General features: G+C 43.4%; 1 protein-coding gene across 1 annotated transcript in view; it reads left to right on the top strand.

The window, feature by feature from the left end:
• Positions 1–25051, top strand: part of VEGFD (vascular endothelial growth factor D) — a 109937-nt gene that overhangs the window by 15633 nt on the left and 69253 nt on the right. The window contains exon 2 of the mRNA XM_069761048.1: positions 24170–24371. Coding sequence (XP_069617149.1) covers positions 24170–24371 — 202 coding nt within the window. The remainder of the gene's footprint in view (positions 1–24169; positions 24372–25051) is intronic.

Below are 25051 nucleotides of genomic sequence, written 5' to 3'. Positions count from 1 at the left end.
CGTGGATCATTGGTTCTCTTTGTGATATATATTATCTGTTATTGGGTATGGTTGATCATATGGGGGTCATCCACATCTCATCACATTTGATTAAGGATGGTTTCCTATATATTGAACATGTGATGTATGAGGTTATTGTACCCCTGATCCCATATACCGGTATAGGTATGGATGTGTCTGGTTCCTTGCGCCCCTAATATGTTTTTATGTCTTGGTGGTGTCCTAGTACACCTGGTGGCACTTTTCATCTACTCTGTTCTTCATATTATATGTATTTGTACATTTGTATTTTTTTGTATATGTTATATTAATAAAGTTGTTTATTTTTATGACTTGGACTTATTGATCGTTTCTTCTGGGTCCTTGTGACCCACCTCCTTATTGTTCTGAATCAGTAGCTGTATTAGGGTTACAACCTCAGCGTGCGTCCTCTCAGCTTGTCTACAACCTTTCAAGACATTACAACTCCTTTAGACAAGTGAAATGTGGTGGTATTATATGGCCGGCAGGGCTGCAATCCTTGACATCTGCAACAGTAAACATTCCAGACGTGGGTCTGAAATCACCACTCACATTGCTAGACAATGGCTGAGATAATCAAAAACATTTGTGCTTCATAGTAAGTTTGGACTTTTAAGACTTTTTAGGATGTTCAGGACATTATACTATTCTTGGCAAACAAAGAAATACAAGTTCCTATACAGATCATGTTATAGATTTGAAATTTTGTGAGGTCATTGTAGTAACTTGCACGGCTATATGGGCTTGAGGAAAGTAGTAGATTGTTTTATTGTCTGGAAAAAAAAAATAAAACCAGATAAGGATGTGAAAGGTGATCAATCCAGCTGCACAGTCATCTTTGTTTCAGGTTGTTAACATCAATTATCAACTTGCTGATATGCCAAACATTTTTAAAGGGAATAACTCACAGCTAAAATCCTCTTTCATGTACCATTCAGGAGGACACTGACCTTTCATGGGGGTATTATGTTCCTGCCTTCCCTCTATCTGCCAGGATGGAGAGCCGGCCAGTATAATCTCATCTACAGTGGGTACGGAAAGTATTCAGACCCCTTTAAATTTTTCACTCTGTTTCATTGCAGCCATTTGGTAAATTCAAATTACTGTACAATCTGCACCCCATCTTGACTGAAAAAGAGCAGAAATGTAGAAATGTTTGCAAATTTAATAAAAAAAACAAAAACTGAAATATCACATGGTCATAAGTATTCAGACCCTTTGCTCAGACATTCATATTTAAGTCACATGCTGTCAATTTCCTTGTGATCCGATTTGGAAAGGCGCACACCTGTCTATATAAGACCTCACAGCTCACAGTGCATGTCAGACCAAATGAGAATCATGAGGTCAAAGGAACTGGCCAAAGAGCTCAGAGACAGAATTGTGGCAAGGCACAGATCTGGCCAAGGTTACAACAGAATTTCTGCAGTACTCAAGGTTCCTAAGAGCACGGTGGCCTCCATAATTCTTAAATGGAAGACGTTTGGGACCACCAGAAGTCTTCCTAGACATGGCTGTTCAGTCAAACTGAGCAGTCGTGGGAGAAGAGCCTTGGTGAGTGAGGTAAAGAAGAACCACAAGATCACTGTGGCTGAGCTCCAGAGATGCAGTAGGGATATGGGAGAAAGTTCCACAAAGTCAACTATCACTGCAGCCTTCCACAAGTCAGGCCTTTATGGCAGAGTGGCCTATGAAAGCCTCTCCTCAGTGCAAGACATATGAAAATCCGCATAGAGTTTGCTAAAAAAACACATGAAAGACTCCCAGACTATAAAAAATAAGATTCTCTGGTCTGATGAGACGAAGATAGACCTTTATGGTGATAATTCTAAGTGGTATGTGTGGAGAAAATTAGGCACTGCTCATCACCTGCCCAATACAATCCCAACAGTGAAACATGGTGGTGGCAGAATCATGCTATGGGGGTGTGTGTTTCAGCTGCAGGAACAGGACGACTGGTTGTCATTGAAGCAAACATGTATGTGGCCAAGTACAGAGATATTCTGGATAAAAACCTTTTCCAGAGTGCTCTGGACATCAGACTTGGCCAAAGGTTTACCTTCCAACACAATGACACTAAGCACACAGCTAAAATAACAAAGGAGTGGCTTCAGAACAACTCTGTGACCATTCTTGACTGGCCCAGCCAGAGCCCTGACCCAAACCCAATTGAGCATCTCTAGAGAGACCTGAAAATGGCTGTCCACCAATGTTCACCATCCAAGCTGACGGAACTGGAGAGGATCTGCAAGGAAGAATGGCAGAGGATCCCTAAATCCAGGTGTGAAAAACTTGTTGCATCATTCCCAAGAAGACTCATGGCTGTACTAGCTCAAAAGGTGCTTCTACTCAACACTGAGCAAAGGGTCTGGATACTTATGACCATATGATATTTCAGTTTCTTTTTTAATAAATTTGCAACAATTTCTACATTTTTTTTTCAGTCAAGAGGGGGTGCAGAGTGTACATTAACCCCTTTACCCCCAAGGGTGGTTTGCAGGTTAATGACCGGGCCATTTTTTACAATTCTGACCACTGTCCCTTTATGAGGTTATAACTCTGGAACGCTTGCATGGATCCCGGTGATTCTGACATTGTTTTCTCACGACATATAGTTGAAACGCCCCCAGACACAGGGCCACGTGTTCTCGGTACCGGGCCTCTCTGGTTTGGTTCTGAAGCTGTCACGGTGGCTAGACCCGGTCCGGGACCCTGCTAAGGGGCGTCCAATAAAGGTGGTACAGTCTGTCAGGGATTCGTGACGCCACCTGTGGTGTTCGGTCAGGGTGACCGACGCTGCTGTGGGGTCCGCTGGGTGATGGAATAGCAGCTGGATGGTATACCTTCCCACAGGTGAAGTATGTCCCCAGGGCTTCCCAGTAAGGTGGATTGTGATGGTGTGAGGTGCAGTCAATAACGAGGACACAAGGTTGCAGTCTCTTTACCTCTTTACTGAAGACTTCAGGATCCGCAATCCAGAGCACGCTTAACAGGTCTATCCGAGACCGGCCGGTCCGATGGGCACTTCCAGAATTCCCTTTGCAGGTGGAAATTGTTGCCTACCAATAGCGCCTGTGTGTTGTAGTGCTACCCTGCTGAGCATTCAGAATAGTCCTCACAACTTCTGTTCTCGTTCGTTCGTTCTAATATGTTCCAGATGTTTCTAGTTCAACGTCCCCCAGGTATGTTATGGCTAGGACGCACCCGTATGACGGGAAGGCCTGGAGGTCTTCCGGGACCCTAGAGACGCCCCTCTCCCACTGTTGCCCCCTATGTCTTCGTAGGTGTTTAGGTGAGACAGCCAACCTATAATAACTATCCTGTGGAGTTTGAAGTAAGGCGTAGAGTCAGTTACTCCCTCGGTGTTCCGGCCACCGGCTACGCGCCTCAGTAGGATCTTGCCTCGGTCTCACGGCACGACTCCTACTTGCTCTCGTTTGTGCTTGATCTCGTTTCTCACTGTCTCACAATATCCTTCGCTTCATGTCTCTTTCTTAGGATACCGCCGTGGGGTGTGCAGGCGCGGTTCTGTAACATTCTATTCTGGTCGCTAGGTGCCTGCCAGGTTCCCACGCCTGACAGGGACCCCCCTGTGTCTTCTCCCTTCAACACCCCCTGCCACGGGATGTTGCCTGAATCCAACCCAGTCAGCTTCTGACTAACTTTCTATCCAACCCCTAGTTTTACCAGTGTGAGGAGTGGCCCAATAAATAAAGCCTTTGGCTCCCCCTAGTGGCCGGAGTGTGAAGTGTAATGTGTGCTGGTGATACCTGGTCAGTAGAATTCCTTCAGTGCCATCAGACGTACCATCACTCCCCTTAGTGGCAGAGTGTCATACTGCAACGACCAGATCTCTGGGACGCTGCATTGTACTTCATGTTAGTGGTAAAATTTTCTTGACATTACTTGAGTTTATTTGTGAAAAAAATGGAAATTTGCCGAAAACTTTGAATTTTCATGCCCTTAACCCCTTCATGACCCAGCCTATTTTGACCTTAAAGACCTTGCCGTTTTTTGCAATTCTGACCAGTGTCCCTTCATGAGGTAATAACTCAGGAACGCTTCAATGGATCCTAGCGGTTCTGAGATTGTTTTTTCGTGACATATTGGGCTTCATGTTAGTGGTAAATTTAGGTCAATAAATTCTGTGTTTATTTGTGATAAAAACGGAAATTTGGCGAAAATTTTGAAAATTTCGCAATTTTCACATTTTGAATTTTTATTCTGTTAAACCAGAGAGTTATGTGACACAAAATAGTTAATAAATAACATTTCCCACACGTCTACTTTACATCAGCACAATTTTGGAAACAAAATTTTTTTTTGCTAGGAAGTTATAAGGGTTAAAATTTGACCAGCGATTTCTCATTTTTACAACGAAATTTACAAAACCATTTTTTTTAGGGACCACCTCACATTTGAAGTCAGTTTGAGGGGTCTATATGGCTGAAAATACCCAAAAGTGACACCATTCTAAAAACTGCACCCCTCAAGGTGCACAAAACCACATTCAAGAAGTTTATTAACCCTTCAGGTGCTTCACAGCAGCAGAAGCAACATGGAAGGAAAAAATGAACATTTAACTTTTTAGTCACAAAAATGATTTTTCAGCAACAATTTTTTTATTTTCCCAATGGTAAAAGGAGAAACTGAACCACGTACGTTGTTGTCCAATTTGTCCTGAGTACGCTGATACCTCATATGTGGGGGTAAACCACTGTTTGGGCGCACGGCAGGGCTTGGAAGGGAAGGAGCGCCATTTGACTTTTTGAATGAAAAATTGGCTGCACTCTTTAGCGGACACCATGTCACATTTGGAGAGCCCCCGTGTGCCTAAAAATTGGAGCTCCCCCACAAGTGACCCCATTTTGGAAACTAGACGCCCCAAGGAACTTATCTAGATGCATAGTGAGCCCTTTAAACCCCCAGGTGCTTCATAAATTGATCCGTAAAAATGAAAAAGTACTTTTTTTTCACAAAAAAATTCTTTTAGCCTCAATTTTTTCATTTTCACATGGACAACAGGATAAAATGGATCCTAAAATTTGTTTGGCAATTTCTCCTGAGTACACCGATACTTCACATGTGGGCGTAAACCACTGTTTGGGCACATGGTAAGGCTCGGAAGGGAAGGAGCGCCATTTGACTTTTTGAATTAAAAATTATCTCCATCGATAGCGGACACCATGTCGCGTTTGGAGAGACCCTGTGTGCTTAAACATTGGAGCTCCCCCACAAGTGACCCCATTTTGGAAACTGGACCCCCCAAGGAACTTATCTAGATGCCTAGTGAGCACTTTAAACCCTCAGGTGCTTCACAAATTGATCCGTAAAAATGAAAAAGTACTTTTTTTTCACAAAAAATTTATTTTCGCCTCAATTTTTTCATTTTCACATGGGCAATAGGATAAAATGGATCCTAAAATTTGTTGAGCAATTTCTCCCGAGTACGCCGATACCTCATATGTGGGGGTAAACCACTGTTTGGGCACACGGCAGGGCTCGGAAGGGAAGGCGCGCCTTTTAACTTTTTGAATGGAAAATTAGCTCCAATTGTTAGCGGACACCATGTCGCATTTGGAGAGCCCCTGTGTGCCTATGCAATGGAGCTCCCCCACAAGTGACCCCATTTTGGAAACTAGACCCCCCAAGGAACTTATCTAGATGCATACTGAGCACTTTAAACCCCCAGGTGCTTCACAGAAGTTTATAATGCAGAGCCATGAAAATAAAAAATAATTTTTCTTTTCTCAAAAATGATTTTTTAGCCTGGAATTTCCTATTTTGCCAATGGTAATAGGAGAAATTGGACCACAAATGTTGTTGTCCAGTTTGTCCTGAGTATGCAGATACCCCATATGTGGGGGTAAACCACTGTTTGGGCCCACGGCAGGGCTCAGAAGGGAAGGCACGCCATTTGGCTTTTTAAATGGAAAATTATCTCCAATCATTAGCGGACACCATGTCGCGTTTGGAGAGCCCCTGTGTGCCTAAACATTGGAGATCTCCCACAAATTACCCCATTTTGGAAACTAGACCCCCAAAGGAACTAATCTAGATGTGTAGTGAGCACTTTGAACCCTCAAGTGCTTCACAGAAGTTTATAACGCAGAGCCATGAAAATAAAAAAAAAAAATTATTTTCTCAAAAATGAATTTTAGCCCGCAATTTTTTATTTTCCCAAGGGTAACAGGAGAAATTTGACCCCAAAAGTTGTTGTCCAGTTTCTCCTGAGTACGCTGATACCCCATATGTGGGGGTAAACCACTGTTTAGGCACATGCTGGGGCTCGGAAGTGAAGTAGTGACGTTTTGAAATGCAGACTTTGATGGAATGCTCTGCGGGCGTCACGTTGCGTTTGCAGAGCCCCTGATGTGGCTAAACAGTAGAAACCCCCCACAAGTGACCCCATTTTGGAAACTAGACCCCGAAAGGAACTTATCTAGATGTGAGGTGAGCACTTTGAACCCCCAAGTGCTTCACAGAAGTTCATAACACAGAGCAGTGAAAATAATAAATACGTTTTCTTTCCTCAAAAATAATTTTTTAGCCCAGAATTTTTTATTTTCCCAAGGGTTACAGGAGAAATTGGACCACAAAAGTTGTTGTCCAGTTTCTCCTGAGTACGCTGATGCCCCATGTGTGGGGGTAAACCACTGTTTGGGCACACGTGGGGGCTCAGAAGGGAAGTAGTGACTTTTGAAATGCAGACTTTGATGGAATGGTCTGCGGGCGTCACGTTGCGTTTGCAGAGCCCCTGGTGTGCCTAAACAGTAGAAACCCCCCACAAGTGACCCCATTTTGGAAACTAGACCCCCCAAGGAACTTATCTAGATATGTGGTGAGCACTTTGAACCCCCAAGTGCTTCACAGACGTTTACAACGCAGAGCCGTGAAAATAAAAAATCATTTTTCTTTCCTCAAAAATGATGTTTTAGCAAGCAATTTTTTATTTTCTCAAGGGTAACAGGAGAAATTGGACCCCAGTAATTGTTGCGCAGTTTGTCCTGAGTATGCTGGTACCCCATATGTGGGGGTAAACCACTGTTTGGGCACACGTCGGGGTTCGGAAGTGAGGGAGCACCATTTGAATTTTTGAATACAAGATTGGCTGGAATCAATGGTGGCGCCATGTTGCGTTTGGAGACCCCCTGAAGTGCCTAAACAGTGGAAACCCCTCAATTCTACCTCCAACACACCCCTAACCCTTATCCCAACTGTAGCCGTAACCCTAATCACAACCCTAACCCCAACACACCCCTAACCACAACCCTAACCCCAACACACCCCTAACCCTAACCACAACCCTAATTCCAACCCAACTCTAAGGCTATGTGCCAACGTTGCGGATTCGTATGAGATTTTTCAGCATCATTTTTGAAAAATCCGCGGGTAAAAGGCACTGCGTTTTACCTGTGGATTTACCGTGGATTTCCAGTGTTTTTTGTGCGGATTTCACCTGTGGATTCCTATTGAGGAACAGGTGTAAAACGCTGCGGAATCCGCACAAAGAATTGGCATGCTGCGGAAAATACAACGCAGCGTTCCCGCGCGGTATTTTCTGCACCATGGGCACAGCGGATTTGGTTTTCCATATGTTTACATGGTACTGTAAACCCGATGGAACACTGCTGCGGATCCGCAGCGGCCAATCCGCACCGTGTGCACATAGCCTAATTCTAAAGGTATGTGCACACGCTGCGGAAAACGCTGCGGATCCGCAGCAGTTTCCCATGAGTTTACAGTTCAATGTGAACCTATGGGAACCAAAAATCGCTGTACACATGCTGCGGAAAAACTGCACGGAAACGCAGCGGTTTACATTCCGCAGCATGTCACTTCTTTCTGCGGATTCCGCAGCGGTTTTAGAACTGCTCCAATAGAAAATCGCAGTTGTAAAACCGCAGTGAAATGCGCAGAAAAACCGCGGTAAATCCACGATAAATCGGCAGCGGTTTAGCACTGTGGATTTTTCAAATCCGCTGCGGAAAAATCCGCATAGGACCAGAATACGTGTGCACATACCGAAACCCTAACCCTAGCCCTAACCCCACCCCTAACCCTACCCCTACCCCTAACCCTAGCCCTAACCCTACCCCTACCCCTACCCCTAACCCTAACCCTACCCCTAACCCTAACCCTACCCCTAACCCTAACCCTAACCCTAACCCTACTTCTTACCCCAACCTTAGTGAAAAAAAAAAAAATTCTTTATTTTTTTTATTGTCCCTATCTATGGGGGTGACAAAGGGGGGGGTCATTTACTATTTTTTTTATTTTGATCACTGAGATAGGATATATCTCAGTGATCAAAATTCACTCTGGAACGAATCTGCCGGCAGGCAGATTCGGCGGGCGCACTGCACATGCGCCCGCCATTTTGGAAGATGGCGGCGCCCAGGAAAGAAGACGGACGGACCTCGGGCGGCCAGGTAAGTATAAGGGGGGGGGAGATCAGGGCACGGGGGGGGCGTCGGAGCACGGGGGTGTGGATCGGATCATGGGGGGGGTGGATCGGAACACGGGAGGGAGGATTGGAGCACGGGGAAGGATTGGAGCACGGGGTGAGGGATCGCTGTGCGGGGGGGGGGTGGATCGGAGCACGGGGGGGGTCGCTGTGTGCGGGGGGGGGATCGGAGTGCGGGGGGGTTTGATTGCAGCACAGGGGGTGTGATTGGTGCACGGGGAAGCGGACAGGAGGACGGGGGAGCGGAGCACAGGAAGGAGGGGAGCGGACCACAGATCGGGGGGCTGGGGGGGCGATCGGAGGGGTGGGGTGGGTGCACATAAGTGTTTCCAGCCATGGCCGATGATATTGCAGCATCGGCCATGGCTGGATTGTAATATTTCACCAGTTTTTTAGGTGAAATATTACAAATCGCTCTGATTGGCAGTTTCACTTTCAACAGCCAATCAGAGCGATCGTAGCCACGAGGGGGTGAAGCCACCCCCCCTGGGCTAAACTACCACTCCCCCTGTCCCTGCAGATCGGGTGAAATGGGAGTTAACCCTTTCACCCGGCCTGCAGGGACGCAATCTTTCCATGACGCATATGCTGCGTCATGGGTCGGAATGGCACCGACTTTCATGACGCAGCGTATGCGTCAAAGGTCGGGAAGGGGTTAAATCACAGAGATATGTTACACAAAATACTTAATAAGTAACATTTCCCACATGTGTACTTTACATCAGCACAATTGTGGAACCAAATTTTTTTGTTGTTATGGAGTTATAAGGGTTAAAAGTTGACCAGCAATTTCTCATTTTGACAACACCATTTTTTTTTAGGACCACATCACATTTGAAGTCACTTTGATGGGTCTATATGATAGAAAATACCCATGTGTGACACCATTCTAAAAACTGCACCCGTCAAGGTGCTCAAAACCACATTCAAGAATTTTATTAACCCTTCAGGTGTTTCACAAGAATTTTTGGAATGTTCAAAAAAAATGAACATTTAACTTTTTTTCACAAAAAATTTACTTCAGATCCGATTTGTTTTATTTTCCCAAGGGTAACAGGAGAAATTGGACCCCAATAGTTGATCTGCAATTTGTCCTGAGTACGCTGATACCCCATATGTGGAGGTAAACAACTGTTTTGGCTCATGGCAGAGCTCAGAAGGGAAGGCGCGCCATTTGAATTTTCAATGTAAAATTGGCTGGAATTGAGATAGTATGCCATGTCTCGATTGGAGAGCCCCTGATGTGCCTAAACAGTGGAATCCCCCCAATTCTAACTGAAACACTAACCCAAACACACCCCTAACCCTAATCCCAACCATAACCCAAAAGTGACCCCATTTTGGAAAGTAGACCCCTTAAGGAACTTATCTAGATGTGTGGTGAGCACTTTGAACCCCCAAGTGCTTCACAGAAGTTTTTAATGTAGAGCCGTGAAAATTAAAAATTCATTTTTTTCCCACAAAAATGATCTTTTATCCCCCAATTTTGCATTTTCCCAAGGGTATCTGGAGAAATTGGACCCCAAAGGTTGTTGTGCAATTTGTCCTGAGTATGCTGATACCCCATATGTGGGAGAATACTATTGTTTGGGGGTATGACAGAGCTTGGAAGGGAAGAAGTGGTGTTTTGGAGTGCAGACTTTGATGGACTGGTCTGCGGGCGTCACGTTGCGTTTGCAGAGCCCCTGATGTACCTAAACAGTAGAAACCCCCCCACAAGTGACCCCATATTGGAAACTAGACCCCCCAAGGAACTTATCTAGATGTGTTGTGAGAACTTTGAACCTCCCAGTGTTTCCCTAAAGTTTATAACGCAGAGCCATGAAAATAAAAAATCTTTTCTTTCCACAAAAATGATTTTTTTTTAGCCCTCAGTTTTGTATTTTCCCAAGGGTAACAGGAGAAATTGGACCCCAAAAATTGTTATCCAATTTGTCCTGAGTACGCTGATACCCCATATGTGGGGATAAACCACTGATTGGGTGCACGGCAGAGCTCAGAAGGGAAGGAGCACCGTTTTGCTTTTTCAATGCAGAATTGTATGGATTGAGATCGGACGTCATGTTGCGTTTGCAGAGCCCCTGGTGTGCCAAAAAAGTGGAAACCTCCCAATTCTAACTCCAACCCTAACCCAACACACCCCTAACCCTAATCCCAGCCCTAACCTCGTGAAGCACCTGAAGGGTTAACCCCTTTACCCCCAAGGGTGGTTTGCACGTTAATGACCGGGCCAATTTTTACAATTCTGACCACTGTCCCTTTATGAGGTTATAACTCTGGAACGCTTCAATGGATCCTGGTGATTCTGACATTGTTTTCTCATGACATATTGTACTTCATGACAATGGTAAAAATTCTTTGATAGTACCTGCGTTTATTTGTGAAAAAAACGGAAATTTGGTGAAAATTATAAAAATTTTGCAATTTTCCAACTTTGAATTTTTATGCAATTAAATCACAGAGATATGTCACACAAAATACTTAATAAGTAACATTTCCCACATGTCTACTTTACATCAGCACAATTTTGGAACCAAAATTTTTTTTTGTTAGGGAGTTATAAGGGTTAAAATTTGACCAGCAATTTCTCATTTCTACAACACCATTTTATTTTAGGGACCACATCTCATTTGAAGTCATTTTGAGGGGTCTATATGATAGAAAATACCCAAGTGTGACACCATTCTAAAAACTACACCCCTCAAGGTGCTCAAAACCATATTCAAGAAGTTTATTAACCCTTCTGGTGCTTCACAGGAATTTTTTGAATGTTTAAATAAAAATGAACATTTAACTTTTTTTCACAAAAAATTTAATTCAGCTCCAATTTGTTTTATTTTACCAAGGGTAACAGGAGAAAATGGACCCCAAACATTGTTGTACATTTTGTCCTGAGTATGCCAATACCCCACATGTGGGGGTAAACCACTGTTTGGGCGCATGGCAGAGCTCGGAAGAGAAGGAGTGCCATTTGACTTTTCAATGCAAAATTGACTGGAATTGAGATGGGACGCCATGTTTCGTTTGGAGAGCCCCTGATGTGGCTAAACATTGAAACCCCCCACAAGTGACACCATTTTGGAAAGTAGACCCCCTAAGGAACTTATCTAGAGGTGTGGTGAGCACTTTGACCCACCAAGTGCTTCACAGAAGTTTATAATGTAGAACCGTAAAAATAAAAAATCATATTTTTTCACAAAAATTATCTTTTCGCCCCCAATTTTTTATTTTCCCAAGGGTAAGAGAATTGGACCCCAAAAGTTGTTGTACAATTTGTCCTGAGTACGCTGATAGCCCATATGTGGGGGTAAACCACTATTTGGGCGGATGGGAGAGCTCGGAAGGGAAGGAGCGCCGTTTGACTTTTCAATGCAAAATTGACAGGAATTGAGATGGGACGTCATGTTGCGTTTGAAGAGCCACTGATGTGCCTAAACATTGAAACCCCCCACAAGTGACACCATTTTGGAAAGTAGACCCCCTTAGGAACTTATCTAGATGTGTGCTGAGCGCTTTGACCCACCAAGGGCTTCACAGAAGTTTATAATGGAGAGCCGTAAAAATAAAACAAAAATTTTTTCCCACAAAAATTATTTTTTAGCCCCTAGTTTTGTATTTTCCCGAGGGTAACAGGAGAAATTCGACCCCACAATTTGTTGTCCAATTTGTCCTGAGTGCGCTGATACCCCATATGTGGGGGGGAACCACTGTTTGGGCGCATGGCAGGGCTCGGAAAGGAAGGAGCTCCATTTGGAATGAGGACTTAGATGGAATGGTCTGCAGGTGTCACATTGCATTTGCAGAGCCCCTAATGTACCTAAACAGTAGAAACCTCCCACAAGTGACACCATTTTGGAAACTAGACCCCCTAAGGAACTCATCTAGATGTGTTGTGATAGCTTTGAACCCCCAAGTGTTTCACTACAGTTTGTAACGCAGAGCCGTGAAAATTAAAAAAAAAAATCTTCCCCCCCAAAATTATTTTTTAGCCCCCAGTTTTGTATTTTCCCGAGGGTAAGAGGAGAAATTCGACCCCAAAAGTTGTTGTCCAATTTGTCCTGAGTACGCTGATACCCCGTATGTTGGGGGAAACCACCGTTTGAGCGCATGGCAGAGCTCGGAAGGGAAGGAGCGCCATTTGGAATGCAGACTTAGATGGAATGGTCTGCAGACGTCACATTGCGTTTGCAGAACCCCTAATGTACCTAAACAGTAGAAACCCCCCACAAGTGACCCCATATTGGAAACTAGACCCCCCAGGGAACTAATCTAGATGTGTTGTGAGAACTTTGAACCCCCAAGTGTTTCACTACAGTTTATAACGCAGAGCCGTGAAAATAAAAAATCTTTTTTTTTCCCACAAAAAATATGTTTTAGCCCCGAGTTTTGTATTTTCCCAAGGGTAACAGGAGAAATTGGACCCCAACAGTTGTTGTCCTATTTGTCCTGAGTACGCTGATACCCCATATGTTGGGGTAAACCCCTGTTTGGGCACACGGGAGAGCTCGGAAGGGAAGAAGCACTGTTTTACTTTTTCAACGCAGAATTGGCTGGAATTGAGATTGGACGCCATGTCGCGTTTGGAGAGCCCCTGATGTGCCTAAACAGTGGAAACCCCACAATTATAACTGAAACCCTAATCCAAACACATCCCTAACCCTAATCCCAACAGTAACCCTAACCACACCTCTAACCCTGACACACCCCTAACCCTAATCCCAACCCTATTCCTAACCGGAAATGTAATCTAAACCCTAACTGTAACTTTAGCCCCAACCCAAACTGTAGCCCTAACCCTAACCCTAGCCCTAACCCTAGCCCTAACCCTAGCCCTAACCCTAGCCCTAACCCTAACCCTAGCCCTAGCCCTAACCCTAGCCCTAGCCCTAACTCTAACCCTAGCCCTAATGGGAAAATGGAAATAAATACATTTTTTTAATTTTTCCCTAACTAAGGGGGTGATGAAGGGGGGTTTGATTTACTTTTATAGTGGGTTTTTTAGCGGATTTTTATGATTGGCAGCCGTCACACACTGAAAGACGCTTTTTATTGCAAAAAATATTTTTTGCATTAACACATTTTGAGAGCTATAATTTTTCTATATTTTGGTCCACAGAGTCATGTGAGGTCTTGTTTTTTGCGGGACGAGTTGACGTTTTTATTGGTATCATTTTCGGGAACGTGACATTTTTTGATCGCTTTTTATTCTGATTTTTGTGAGGCAGAATGACCAAAAACCAGCTATTCATGAATTTCTTTTGGGGGAGGCGTTTATACCGTTCCGCGTTTGGTAAAATTGATAAAGCAGTTTTATTCTTCGGGTCAGTACGATTACAGCGACACCTCATTTATATCATTTTTTTATGTTTTGGCGCATTTATACGATAAAAACTATTTTATAGAAAAAATAATTATTTTGGCATCCCTTTATTCTCAGGACTATAACTTTTTTATTTTTTTGCTGATGATGCTGTATTGTGGCTCGTTTTTTGCGGGACAAGATGACGTTTTCAGCGGTACCATGGTTATTTATATCTGTCTTTTTGATCGCGTGTTATTCCACTTTTTGTTCGGCGGTATGATAATAAAGCGTTGTTTTTTGCCTCGTTTTTTTTTTTTTTTTTCCTACGGTGTTTACTGAAGGGGTTCACTAGTGGGCCAGTTTTATAGGTCGGGTCGTTACGGACGCGGCGATACTAAATATGTGTACTTTTATTGTTTTGTTTTTTTTATTTAGATAAAGAAATGTATTTATGGGAATAATATTTTTATTTTTTTTTCATTATTTTGGAATATTTGTTTTTATTTTTTTTTACACATTTGAAATTTTTTTTTTTTACTTTTTTACTTTGTCCCAGGGGGGGACATCACGGATCAGTGATCTGACAGTTTGCACAGCACTCTGTCAGATCACTGATCTGACATGCAGAGCTGCAGCCTTCAGAGTGCCTGCTCTGAGCAGGCTCTGTGAAGCCACCTCCCTCCCTGCAGGACCCGGATCCGTGGCCATCTTGGATCCGGGGCTGGAGGGAGCAGGGAGGGAGGTGAGACCCTCGCAGCAACGCGATCACATCGCGTTGCTGCGGGGGGCTCAGGGAAGCCCACAGGGAGCCCCCTCCCTGCGGGAAGCTTCCCTGTACCGCCGGCACATCGCGATCATCTTTGATCGCGGTGTGCCGGGGGTTAATGTGCCGGGGGCGGTCCGTGACCGCTCCTGGCACATAGTGCCGGATGTCAGCTGTGATAGGCAGCTGACACCCGGCCGCGATCGGCCGCGCTCCCCTCGTGAGCGCCGCCGATCACGCTGGACGTACTATCCCGTCCATGGTCATAGGGGCCCACCCCACATGGACGGGATAGTACGTCCGATGTCAGAAAGGGGTTAATAAACTTCTTGAATGTGGTTTTGCGCACCTTGAGGGGTGCAGTTTTTAGAATGTTTCACTTTTGTTTTTTTCTGTTATATTGGCGCCCCAAACTCACTTCAAATGTGAGATGGTTCCTAAAAAAATGGTTTTGTAAATTTTGTTGGAAAAATGAGAAATCGCTGGTCAACTTTCAACCCTTATAACTTCCTAACAAAAAAGCACTAGAGACTTCTAAGGTGGCCAGCAATGAGTCCAGACCTGAATCGCATAGAACACCTGTGGAGAGATCTAAAAATGGCAGTTTGGAGAAGGCACCCTTCAAATATCAGGGACCTGGAGCAGTTTGCCAAAGAAGAATGGTCTAAAATTCCAGCAGAGCATTGTAAGAAACTCATTGATGGTTACCGGAAGAGGTTGGTCGCAGTTATTTTGGCTAAAGTTGTGCAACCACCTATTAGGCTGAGAGTGTCAATACTTTTGTCTGGCCCATTTTTTGAGTTTTGTGTGAAATGATCAATGTTTTGCTTTTTGCTTCATTCTCTTTTGTGTTTTTTCATTTAAGACAAATTAAATGAAGATAATACCAAATAATTTGTGATTGCAATCATTTTCAGGAAGAAACTGAGTATTATCTGACAGAATTGCAGGGGTGTCAATACTTTTGGCCACAACTGTAGATACATGTAGGGTAGAAATCCTCATCCTGGTTCTTGTTTAATTCAAGTTAAATGTTTTGGTGCAATATCCTCTTTGTACATCAGACTGTGGGTAGGGTTTTCGCCTCTGCCGTGGCTCCTCTTTCTTTGTACGAGCCTCCTTTGTAAAGTTCATGTTTTTGCTGCTGGTGGCGCTTGCGCACATTCACCTCCAGGTGGTTTTCATCAATATGGCAGCGCATGCGCAGATTGAGATTTTGACTCGTCATTGAGCCAAGGTCGGAATCTGCGCATGCGCCACCATCGGCACCATTTTTCTGAAGACATTCGGATGTCAATTTGGGAATTTGGGAGATCCTGCTGAAAGTGGAGATGAAACACAAAACATTGGGCAGTTATTTCAAAAATTTCTGATGGCACAATTTGCCAGAAAAAAAAGTTTTTGAACTACCCAGAGGAGTGAACAACGCCTTTCCTTAAACTTCTGCTTTATGTGGAATGTGGAACTTGAAATGAGGAAAAGGAAACCAGCTCAAACAAATATTAATAAACGTTGTGAAAAATATGTCAATTTCAGAGAAAAGGGATTCTCATTTTAAGGCCTTGTTCAGATGACAACGGGTTTGTGTCTGCTCTAATGTTGACAACTATCATTGTGAAGTGAAGGGGTGGAGGTGAGCTGTGACGTCATCTATTATGAATGTTGAATGCTGTGTCATCTCCTGTTTATAAATGTTACCTTACATTGTAATCCTGTCTCTGATGACAATCAGACTGCTGACAAGTCATCTGTAGAGAACAGGAAGTATGAGTTGGATATTAAGCTTAAAAATGGCAAGGTTTCTGATTTATTAATATTAGTGATGAGCAAATATACTCGTTACTCGAGATTTCCCGAGCACGCTCGGGTGTCCACCGAGTATTTTTTAGTGCTCGGAGATTTAGTTTTCATCGCCTCAGCTGAATGATTTACAGCTACTAGCCAGCTTGATTACATGTGGGGATTCCCTAGCAACCAGGCAACCCCCACATGTACTTATGCTGGCTAACAGATGTAAATCATTCAGCTGCGGCAATAAAAACTAAATCTCCGAGCACTAAAAAATACTCGGAGGACCCCTGAGCGTGCTCGGGAAATCTCAAGTAACGAGTATATTCGCTCATCACTAATTAATATAGATTATGATGTGGAAAATTGAAAAAATATTATCAAAAACATTTAATAAATTCAATTTTTTTCCACATAAAATTAGAATAGAAACGGTCACTTTCTGATGACCTATTTCCTCTAATCCATTTATACATTAAAAATATTTATAATATGGAGAAAATCTAATTGTAAAAAGATAATATGCATTTATCTGAGCTCGTATTTAGTGCTACTGTAAATAAAACTTGTTTGGAAAAAAGATAATTTTAAGTACCGAATACTATTTACATCTTGAACACTGAAAAAAAAACAGTCCGAAAAGTCTTGATAAATGCAATCCCATGTTCAAGGATGTCACAAATAATAAATCAAGCAAAAACAGTCACTCCCAATACTTTACAAATTGACATGATGTGAAACTAATTGAAAAAAAAACCTTGTTAAATAAGATGAAAAGCAAAAAAAAATAACACTCCAAATGTCTCCAAAATACATAATTTGCCCATTTAGTGTCCAACCTATTTAACTGTCTGAAGAATTTTAATCAGTGGGGAAAACTATTCTTCCGACTTTCACATTATTATTGAAGTTTTTAAGAGTTTTTCCTTCTATAAAAATGTATTCTCATTAGGTAAAGCATGAGTTAATAAGAAATAATCCCATACTTACCTCCCAGACTAGTTGCTAATTGCTTGTTAAGATGTCTCCCTCTCAGTCTTGAGCATCAACATCCGTAGTTGGCTACACCCTTCACATTTGTACAAAATTTGAAAACTGCAGTAGATTAGGGTCATTGACTGCGACTCTATGTGAGCCCCCCACCCCCATTCTGATGTTTGTACCCTAAGCCCGACGAAGGACACAAGAGCGAGAGCAGAGAACCAGCGTCAACTCCACAATGGACCCATTAAAGGGATTTTCCAGGCTTGAGTTAAATTGCTGCTGTCACATTGTGAGTGCAGATCTGCGAATCCTGACAGTTTAAATTATGCACACTGTCAGGATTCCCCTCAATTTCCAGATAAAGCAGGTGGACACGTGGCAGCCAGTATACCATCTACATTCTGTTGGTCATATGCCGATTGGATTCTTATCCACTTCTTGGAATTGAACATTGACTGAAGCAAATGAGACTCTAGTCGGCACCGGATGACCTGCTGGATCTGGCAATTTAGTGCACAGTTAGGATTCACCAATCTGCAATCTCATAGTGAGATTGCAGAAATGTAGCTCAATTAAAAAAAACCCCTTTAAAAATAATTTAAAGCAGTGGAAAACCTCTTTAACCTTTGGTACAAATCAGTCTTTGTATATACATGAAGTGAAATACGTATTGGACATGTCACCCATTTCCTAAGTAACTATATTTCTAAAGGTACTAGTGACATGAAATTCTCACCAGATGTCGGTAACAACCTATCCAATCCGCACAGGGAAAAATCAAGCTATAGATGTCCCTAAATAAAGTTATGTGTAATAATTGAGAAATGACACAGGGAACAAGCATTGAACACACTTACTGAAATGTATTAGTTCATACTTCATGTGTTGGTGATGACCGCATCAAGATGCTTCATGTATGGAGAAACTAGTCGCTTGCATTGCTCAGGTGTGGTTTTGGCCCAATCTTCCACACAAACAATATTCAAATGCTGAAGTTTCAATGAACTCTGAGCTTTAGTTCCTTCCATAAATTTTCTATTGGATTCAGGTCCGGTGATTGGCTCGGCCATTCTAGCTGCTTTTTCTTTCTCTGACACTAATTGAGAGTTTCCTTGGTTGTGTGTTTAACTAACAAGAAGAAAAAACTAGACTAATAGGGGTATGCACAACCACATAATTGTAAAATATCCAAAAACCTTTATTATCTGCTCAGAGAATACATGGTTGTGTGTTTGTGATCATTGTTTTGCTGAAATGTCCACCCTCGTTTCAACTTCATCATCCTGGAAGATGGCAGCAGATTTTTATCAAGAATGTCTCGGTACATTTATCCATTCATCCTTCCTTCGACTACATCAAGTTTGCCAGTGCCATATGCTGAAAAACATTCCCACACCATGATGTTCCCACCTCCAAACGTCCCTGTTGATATGGTGGTTTTGGGCGATGTGCAGTGCCTTTTGGCCTCCAAACATGGTCTATATTATGACATCCAAAGAGTTCATATTTTGTCCTATCTGACCAGACTATATTCTATAGAGATCCTGTAGTGACTATTTTTGGTTGGAGAAAGACCGGTAGCTCATGTTAATAATCTACAGTAGTGGCGGGACTTCTGGAGCTGATCAGTATGAAAGTTCACCCCTTAGAGCTGCACACATTTTTGCTTTATTTCTTCTCCCCTCTTATGCAGCTTGTATAGAAGATAGAATGGGAACTTTGTGTCCCTGCCAGAGAGTTTGATAACATTTATCATAGTAATACTTGATTTAATCTTGAATAATATCTATGCTATGGAGATTAATCCATATAGTGTGGTTAGGCATGTGGCTTCCATTGCAGCTCTGCTTGTGTAACATCTGGAAATGAAGAACGTCTAAATGTTTGCTCAAATTTACATTCTTTATACAGACTACCACTTATTTCCATTGTATCATTTCACATTAGCTTCCTCCTCTTCTTTGTCATCCGTGAAAACACAATGTAAAGGGTCAGTTGCTTAGGTCCTTGTGCATACAATCATATTTGTGATCTGGACCACATTGCTTTCAAATAGTGTTAAAGGGGTGGTCCAAAATTCAAATTAATTTTCGGTGTGTCTATTTAATGCTATAATCAAAACTTTTTTTGTAATATGCTTTAATTAAAAATTCCCTATCCTTCCTTAACTACACTATCTAACTGCTATTCTTTTTTTTTCTACTTCCTTTTTGATGACTCTTTGTTTGAGGATCCCAGATTCCCAGTGCATGCTGGGATACTCAAATGAAGTGTCATTAGTGAACTTTGTTTCAGGAGCAGCGATGTGCACAATGGCAGTGTGTTCTCTCACCGGCTCAGATGAGTAGTAACGAGCCAATAAAAAGAGGGCACTGTCAGTGCGCCTTGTAAGAATACCTGGCAAGCAGAGACCAGCAGTGTTGGCTTCTGCACGCCAGGTATTCATCTTACCCACTCACAGTTCACTCTTTTGCCAACTCGTTACTTCTTATCTGATCTGGAAAGAGAGTGCACTGTCTTTGTGCACATCCCACAATGACAGAGAAGGGATGAACCCAGCCCCTGAACGGACTGTCACTGATGATGCTTCGTTCAGGGAGGGGGCAGAGGCTATGGCAGTGACTGCAGCCTTTGTTCCCTGATGACAGTTCCTTTGAGTATCCCAGCATGCACTGGGGATTCTCAACTGAAGCGTCATCAAAAATTAAGTATGATAAAAAAAAGAATCGTAGTTAGATATTGTAGTGAGGGACGGATGGGGAATTTTTAATTAAAGTATATTTAGAAAATAGTTTAGATTGCATTAAATAGATAGGGATTTAGAATGAAAATTAGCTTGCATTTCGGACCACCCCTTTAATACATTTCAATCCATCTCTGCGTGCCCGGCTATTAAAATATGGGGTAAACATATGCTAATTCCTTTCAGAGCTTCTAGCAGAAAAGTCAATCCATGAGATGGTATTTCACTTGGAATTAAGGGCTTGCAGTGTAGCTTGTGATTCACATCCCTCCCAGCTGAACTTGTCTAGACTTTGGGTTGGTATTTTCCATTTTAAATATTCAAATTTCCAGACAATTGTGGCCATTAGTGACACGTTATGTTCTTAGGTTGGTTTTGCAGTGATACTTCTGTATAATTTTGTATTACTACATTGAGCCCTTTATCTCAATAATGTGAGATCACACATTTAAACTTCAAGTAGTCAGAAATTGAGAATGGTAACCAAAAACCAGAACCAGGGGATAATGCCCACAGACCAATTTAAATATCCATCTAACAGCATTATGTCATGCAGTGAGCCAAGGGGATGAACCAGCTGTTCCTGAGGGGCAACAGGGATCTGTAGATACACTGGCAGCGAATTTTAATGTTACAGTAGCTGAAGTGGGTCGCTGGACCCCTAAAGACTTCCCCCTGTCCACAATTATCAATAGCAGGAGGTGGCACTTACAGAGAGGGTGTAGGACCCCGTGGGGGCACTCCTGCCGAGGTGGTGTCTGGGGGCCAATGTTGGAGCGCCCATGATGGTCATGCAATTTCCAGCAGCCAGACACACGGGTGAACTCGTAAACGTAACACTTTACTGAAGGAAATAATCTTAAAGGCAAAGTGGCGGTAATTCACAGAAGAAGTTACACTGCATATTGTGCATATGAAAGAAGGTGTCTTCTCCTTATGAAACAAGCAAGTTTATGGCCCCTCAGGGTGGCCAGAGCACCATTCTTTTCACTTGTCATTGGGAGAAATATTATGCACAGTCAAGGTAATGTTACACTAATGGAAGAACCTTCATGGGTTGGCTCCCTGTGGCGGCACAATAGTGGTATAGCAGTACTCCTGGTTTTGGCCTTACCGTTCCTTATTATGGGGCTAGGTTACACAAGGTTTGTGGCATGGCAGACATGTGAAAAGGTTTCCGGGTGTAAGCACATAGGAAAAACCAGTGTCCAGCCTTATCTCTCCTGACTGTATGAGGCTTCACTCCTTTGAGGAGACGACTCTGTGGAGAATTATGTCTCCTCAGTGTGAACTGGCATGGATTCAGGGAGCACTGGAGTTTCCTTCCTCTGCCTTGAGTAGACAGGACTGGACTGGTTTGTACAAGCTCAGAGGACGTGTGTGGAGCGCCCCCAAGGGCTAGGGGGTATTCGGTACCGGGTCCTTTGGTTCTCAAGGGGGATGTCACAGTGGCTGACCTGGTCCATGGCCCTCGGGAGGCCCGTGTAAAAGGGAGGGGAAAGGTCTTTAAAGGGGAAATGTTCGTGACGCCATCTGTAGTATTCGGTCAGGGTGTCCGATGCTGCTTAGGGGTTCGCTGGGGTGATGTTATGACAGCTAGATGGTATACCTTCCCACAGGTGAAGTATGTCCCCAGGGCTTCCCAGTGTATAAGATGGTGGATGGTGTGAGGCGCAGTGAAGAACGAGGACACAAGGTTGCAGTCTCTTTACCTTTTACTGAATGCTTGAGCATCCACAGTCCAGAGCACCAGATCACAGGACAGGCAGAGTCCGGCCGGTTTGGAGGCAAATCCAGAGTCCCCTTATCCAGGTGGAAATCAGTAGCCTTCCTCTAGCGCCTTGGTGCGGTAGTACCTTATTGCTAAGCCTCTCATAAGGTCCTCACAGATGTTGTAGATGTTATCGATGTTATCTCTCTCTGTCCCCCAGATGGATAAGACAAACCCGTATGACCGGTGGTGTGAGGCTTTTTACAGGGACTCTATCATGCCCCGGCCTCTCGTGGGTGCCACCTTGCCTCCTGGGTATAGGACGGATCAGTATCTTGCAATTAGCTGTCCTGCCGGTCTCTGGAGCAAGGCATAAAGGACTGTTGTCCCTCAGTGTTCCAGCTACCGGGATCCTGCGCCTAAGAAGGAGGCAGCCTGTACAGGGCAGAACTCCTTCTGGTTTCCACTCCTTTTGCTATGACTTCTTCACCCTCTCTACAATACAGTTCTCTGTTCGTGTCATTTCTTAGGAACTGCCGCACGTGGGGCAGGCGCAGCTCCGTGACCTTCTGTCTGGGCCTCTGACAGGATCCCACCCCTGTCAGGGACCAACTACCTGAGCACAGCTCCGCTAGCAACTGCCTAACTTCCTATCCAGGCCACCAGTTTTACCTAAGTGTGAACAGTGCCCTACTAAATAGGAGCATAGCTCCCCCTGGTGGACTGGAGTATGAAATGTGTTGTATGTTTGTGGTACCTGGTAAAGAGATCTCCTTTATTGCCTCCAAACGTAACATCACTCCCCCCTAGAGGAGAATGATATTACTGCAACGACCAGGCCCCTGGGGCGCTGCATGTGCACTGAGCTGGGAGGATGCTCCCAGCCATTTTGTTGGCAGTTTGTTGTGAGGAGATTAATCACCTAACTTTCATACACATATTTGGACCAGTAGATGGCTGCAATGTACAAATTACATTGCAGATTTATGAATCCTCAGTGTACGCACACGCAATGTATTACGGTACATCTCCTAACTTACAGTGCCTAAAGTAGTACTGGCACCTTTAGTGCATACAGTTCTGTGTTTTTAGTATTATTTTTAACATTTCACTGTAAAACTAATAGGAAGCTTAGTCAATGAGTATTTGAATCTTTTGTTTGTGTGGATTTGCAGTAAAATCCGCTTCTAAATCCTTGTAAAAACTGCGTGAATAGACCCTAGAGAGGAAGAGGTCATAGATGCACATGGCTCCCTACAATAGATCATGGGTTTCTTGCTTACTGCCGAATGATTCAGGTTTTCCATAAACTACAGTGGAGCGAGCACAGCTACGACCACCTGTCTAATTCACATACTACTTCACATACTACTTTCTGGAGTGCCAAATGGGTAAAGAGACCCCATTCTCCTGAAGTATGAGGCCTCCAGAGCTGGTTACACAGGGCTCCATTATTACTTGCCAGTCCCTGCTCTTCAGCAGCTGTGTCACTATCCTCTGAGTGTGCCTACTCACATAGAGTTAACCTGTGAGACAAGCATTTTTCTATCCATATGGTTGAGGGCCACTTGGAATGGCATTGCGGGCTAAATGTGACCCCCAGGCCGCAGGTTGTGCACCCCTTTTCTAGAGTATATTGTATGACTTCTCTGTCCTCTCCTTTAATTATCCATGTTGTAATGACGCAGATAACAATGGCTGTAATCTCCATATGCTCAAATTTTTTAGTCTTTGTCACACAACCCCTTTAATACATGTTGATTTTCCCTCTTTTCACGGGTAGACAATACAATGGCTGTGTAGCATATTATATACATGTGCCGACTGTCTTGCCTTCTCTTGGAGACTATTTCTAGAAGACTATTGTGTAAGACTGTATATCAGTATGCCGCACATTATTACTAGGAGAGCATCAGACAACATAGAATTTTAAAGTGGACCAGATGCCCTGTTTATTTTGGAATGTGTTCCTGGAAATCTGCTTAAAAAAAGGGTATATGGAAAGAATTTGCTGTTAAATAACATGTAACTTACATTTCTGTGTTATAGGAATGTTGTTACTCACTGTGACAGTAGGGCAGCATGGTGGCTCAGTGGTTAGCACCGCAGCATTGCAGCAATGGGGTCCTGGTCCAAATCCCACCAAGGACAACATCTGCAAGGAGTTTGTATGTTCTCCCCGTGTGTGTTTGCGTGGGTTTCCTCCCACACTCCAAAGACATCCTGATAGGGAATCTAGATTGTGTGAATTGCTGTGGAATTAATGGCGCTATATAAGTGAGTAAAATAAATAAATAAATGCCAGCATTAGACCTTACTGAATAATATGTATGGACCGCTACTACTTTCAGAACATATAATTCACCGCTGCTACTGTTTTTCCTTTATAGGGAGTGACGCAGAGTGAGTTAGAACAAAGGATCAGATCTGCTGCAAACCTTGAAGAGCTTCTACGTATCACCCATCCCAGAGAGCTGAAGTTATGGAGATGTCGGTCAAAGCTCAAGTCTTACATCAGCTCTGACACCAGGTCTGGGCCCCACCGCTCAACCAGATTTGCTGCCGCATTCTATGATATTGAAATACTGAAAGGTAAATCATACGGCGTATCGTCCAATACTGAACATTTTCTAGCCCATTAAATTGCCTTTAGATTGGTGGGGGTCTGGGTCCTGAGACTTCCAAGACTGTTAGAATAGAGCAGGCTATTCAATCTGGAGGTAATAAAAGGTTGCTTCTCTTTCTTAAAGGGAACCCGTCAGCAGGATTGTACGCAGTAACATACAGACACTGTCAGGTCGGCACCATTATACTGATTAAAATGATACATTGGGTGATGAAATCCATCTTGTGCTTGTTGTTTAATCTTCATTTTCAGTTTTGAGTTAATGATATGCTCGTGCTCCGGGGCGGCCGGTTGTGGTCTGTTTAGGTATTTACAGATCACTGATCCCTCACTGACCGGCCCCCTAGTTTTCTGTAGAAAAAAAGAAAAAACCCTTCTGCTGGCAGGTGCCAGCCCTTTGAGATAGCCGAGAGCGGCTACTGCGCAGGTGAGGGCGGCGCCATCTTGGAGGAGGACATGTTTTTTTTCTTCTCCAGGAAGATAGCACTTCTAGCCATATTTTACTGAAAAACAGGAGCATTTCAGAGAAAAATAGACCTGGGTGCAATCGTGCAGCCCGGCTCTGATCACGTTGTAAGTGGTTTAGGCATCTTAAATCAACTCGAGTTGTGCCTGTTTTCTGTCTAGTTTTTGTAGGTTTTGCCTG

This window comes from Ranitomeya imitator, chromosome 3 (assembly GCF_032444005.1).
Source record: "Ranitomeya imitator isolate aRanImi1 chromosome 3, aRanImi1.pri, whole genome shotgun sequence".
Lineage (NCBI taxonomy): Eukaryota > Metazoa > Chordata > Amphibia > Anura > Dendrobatidae > Ranitomeya > Ranitomeya imitator.
Note: the sequence above shows the minus strand (reverse complement) of the source record. Positions and strands in the feature narration are given on the sequence as shown.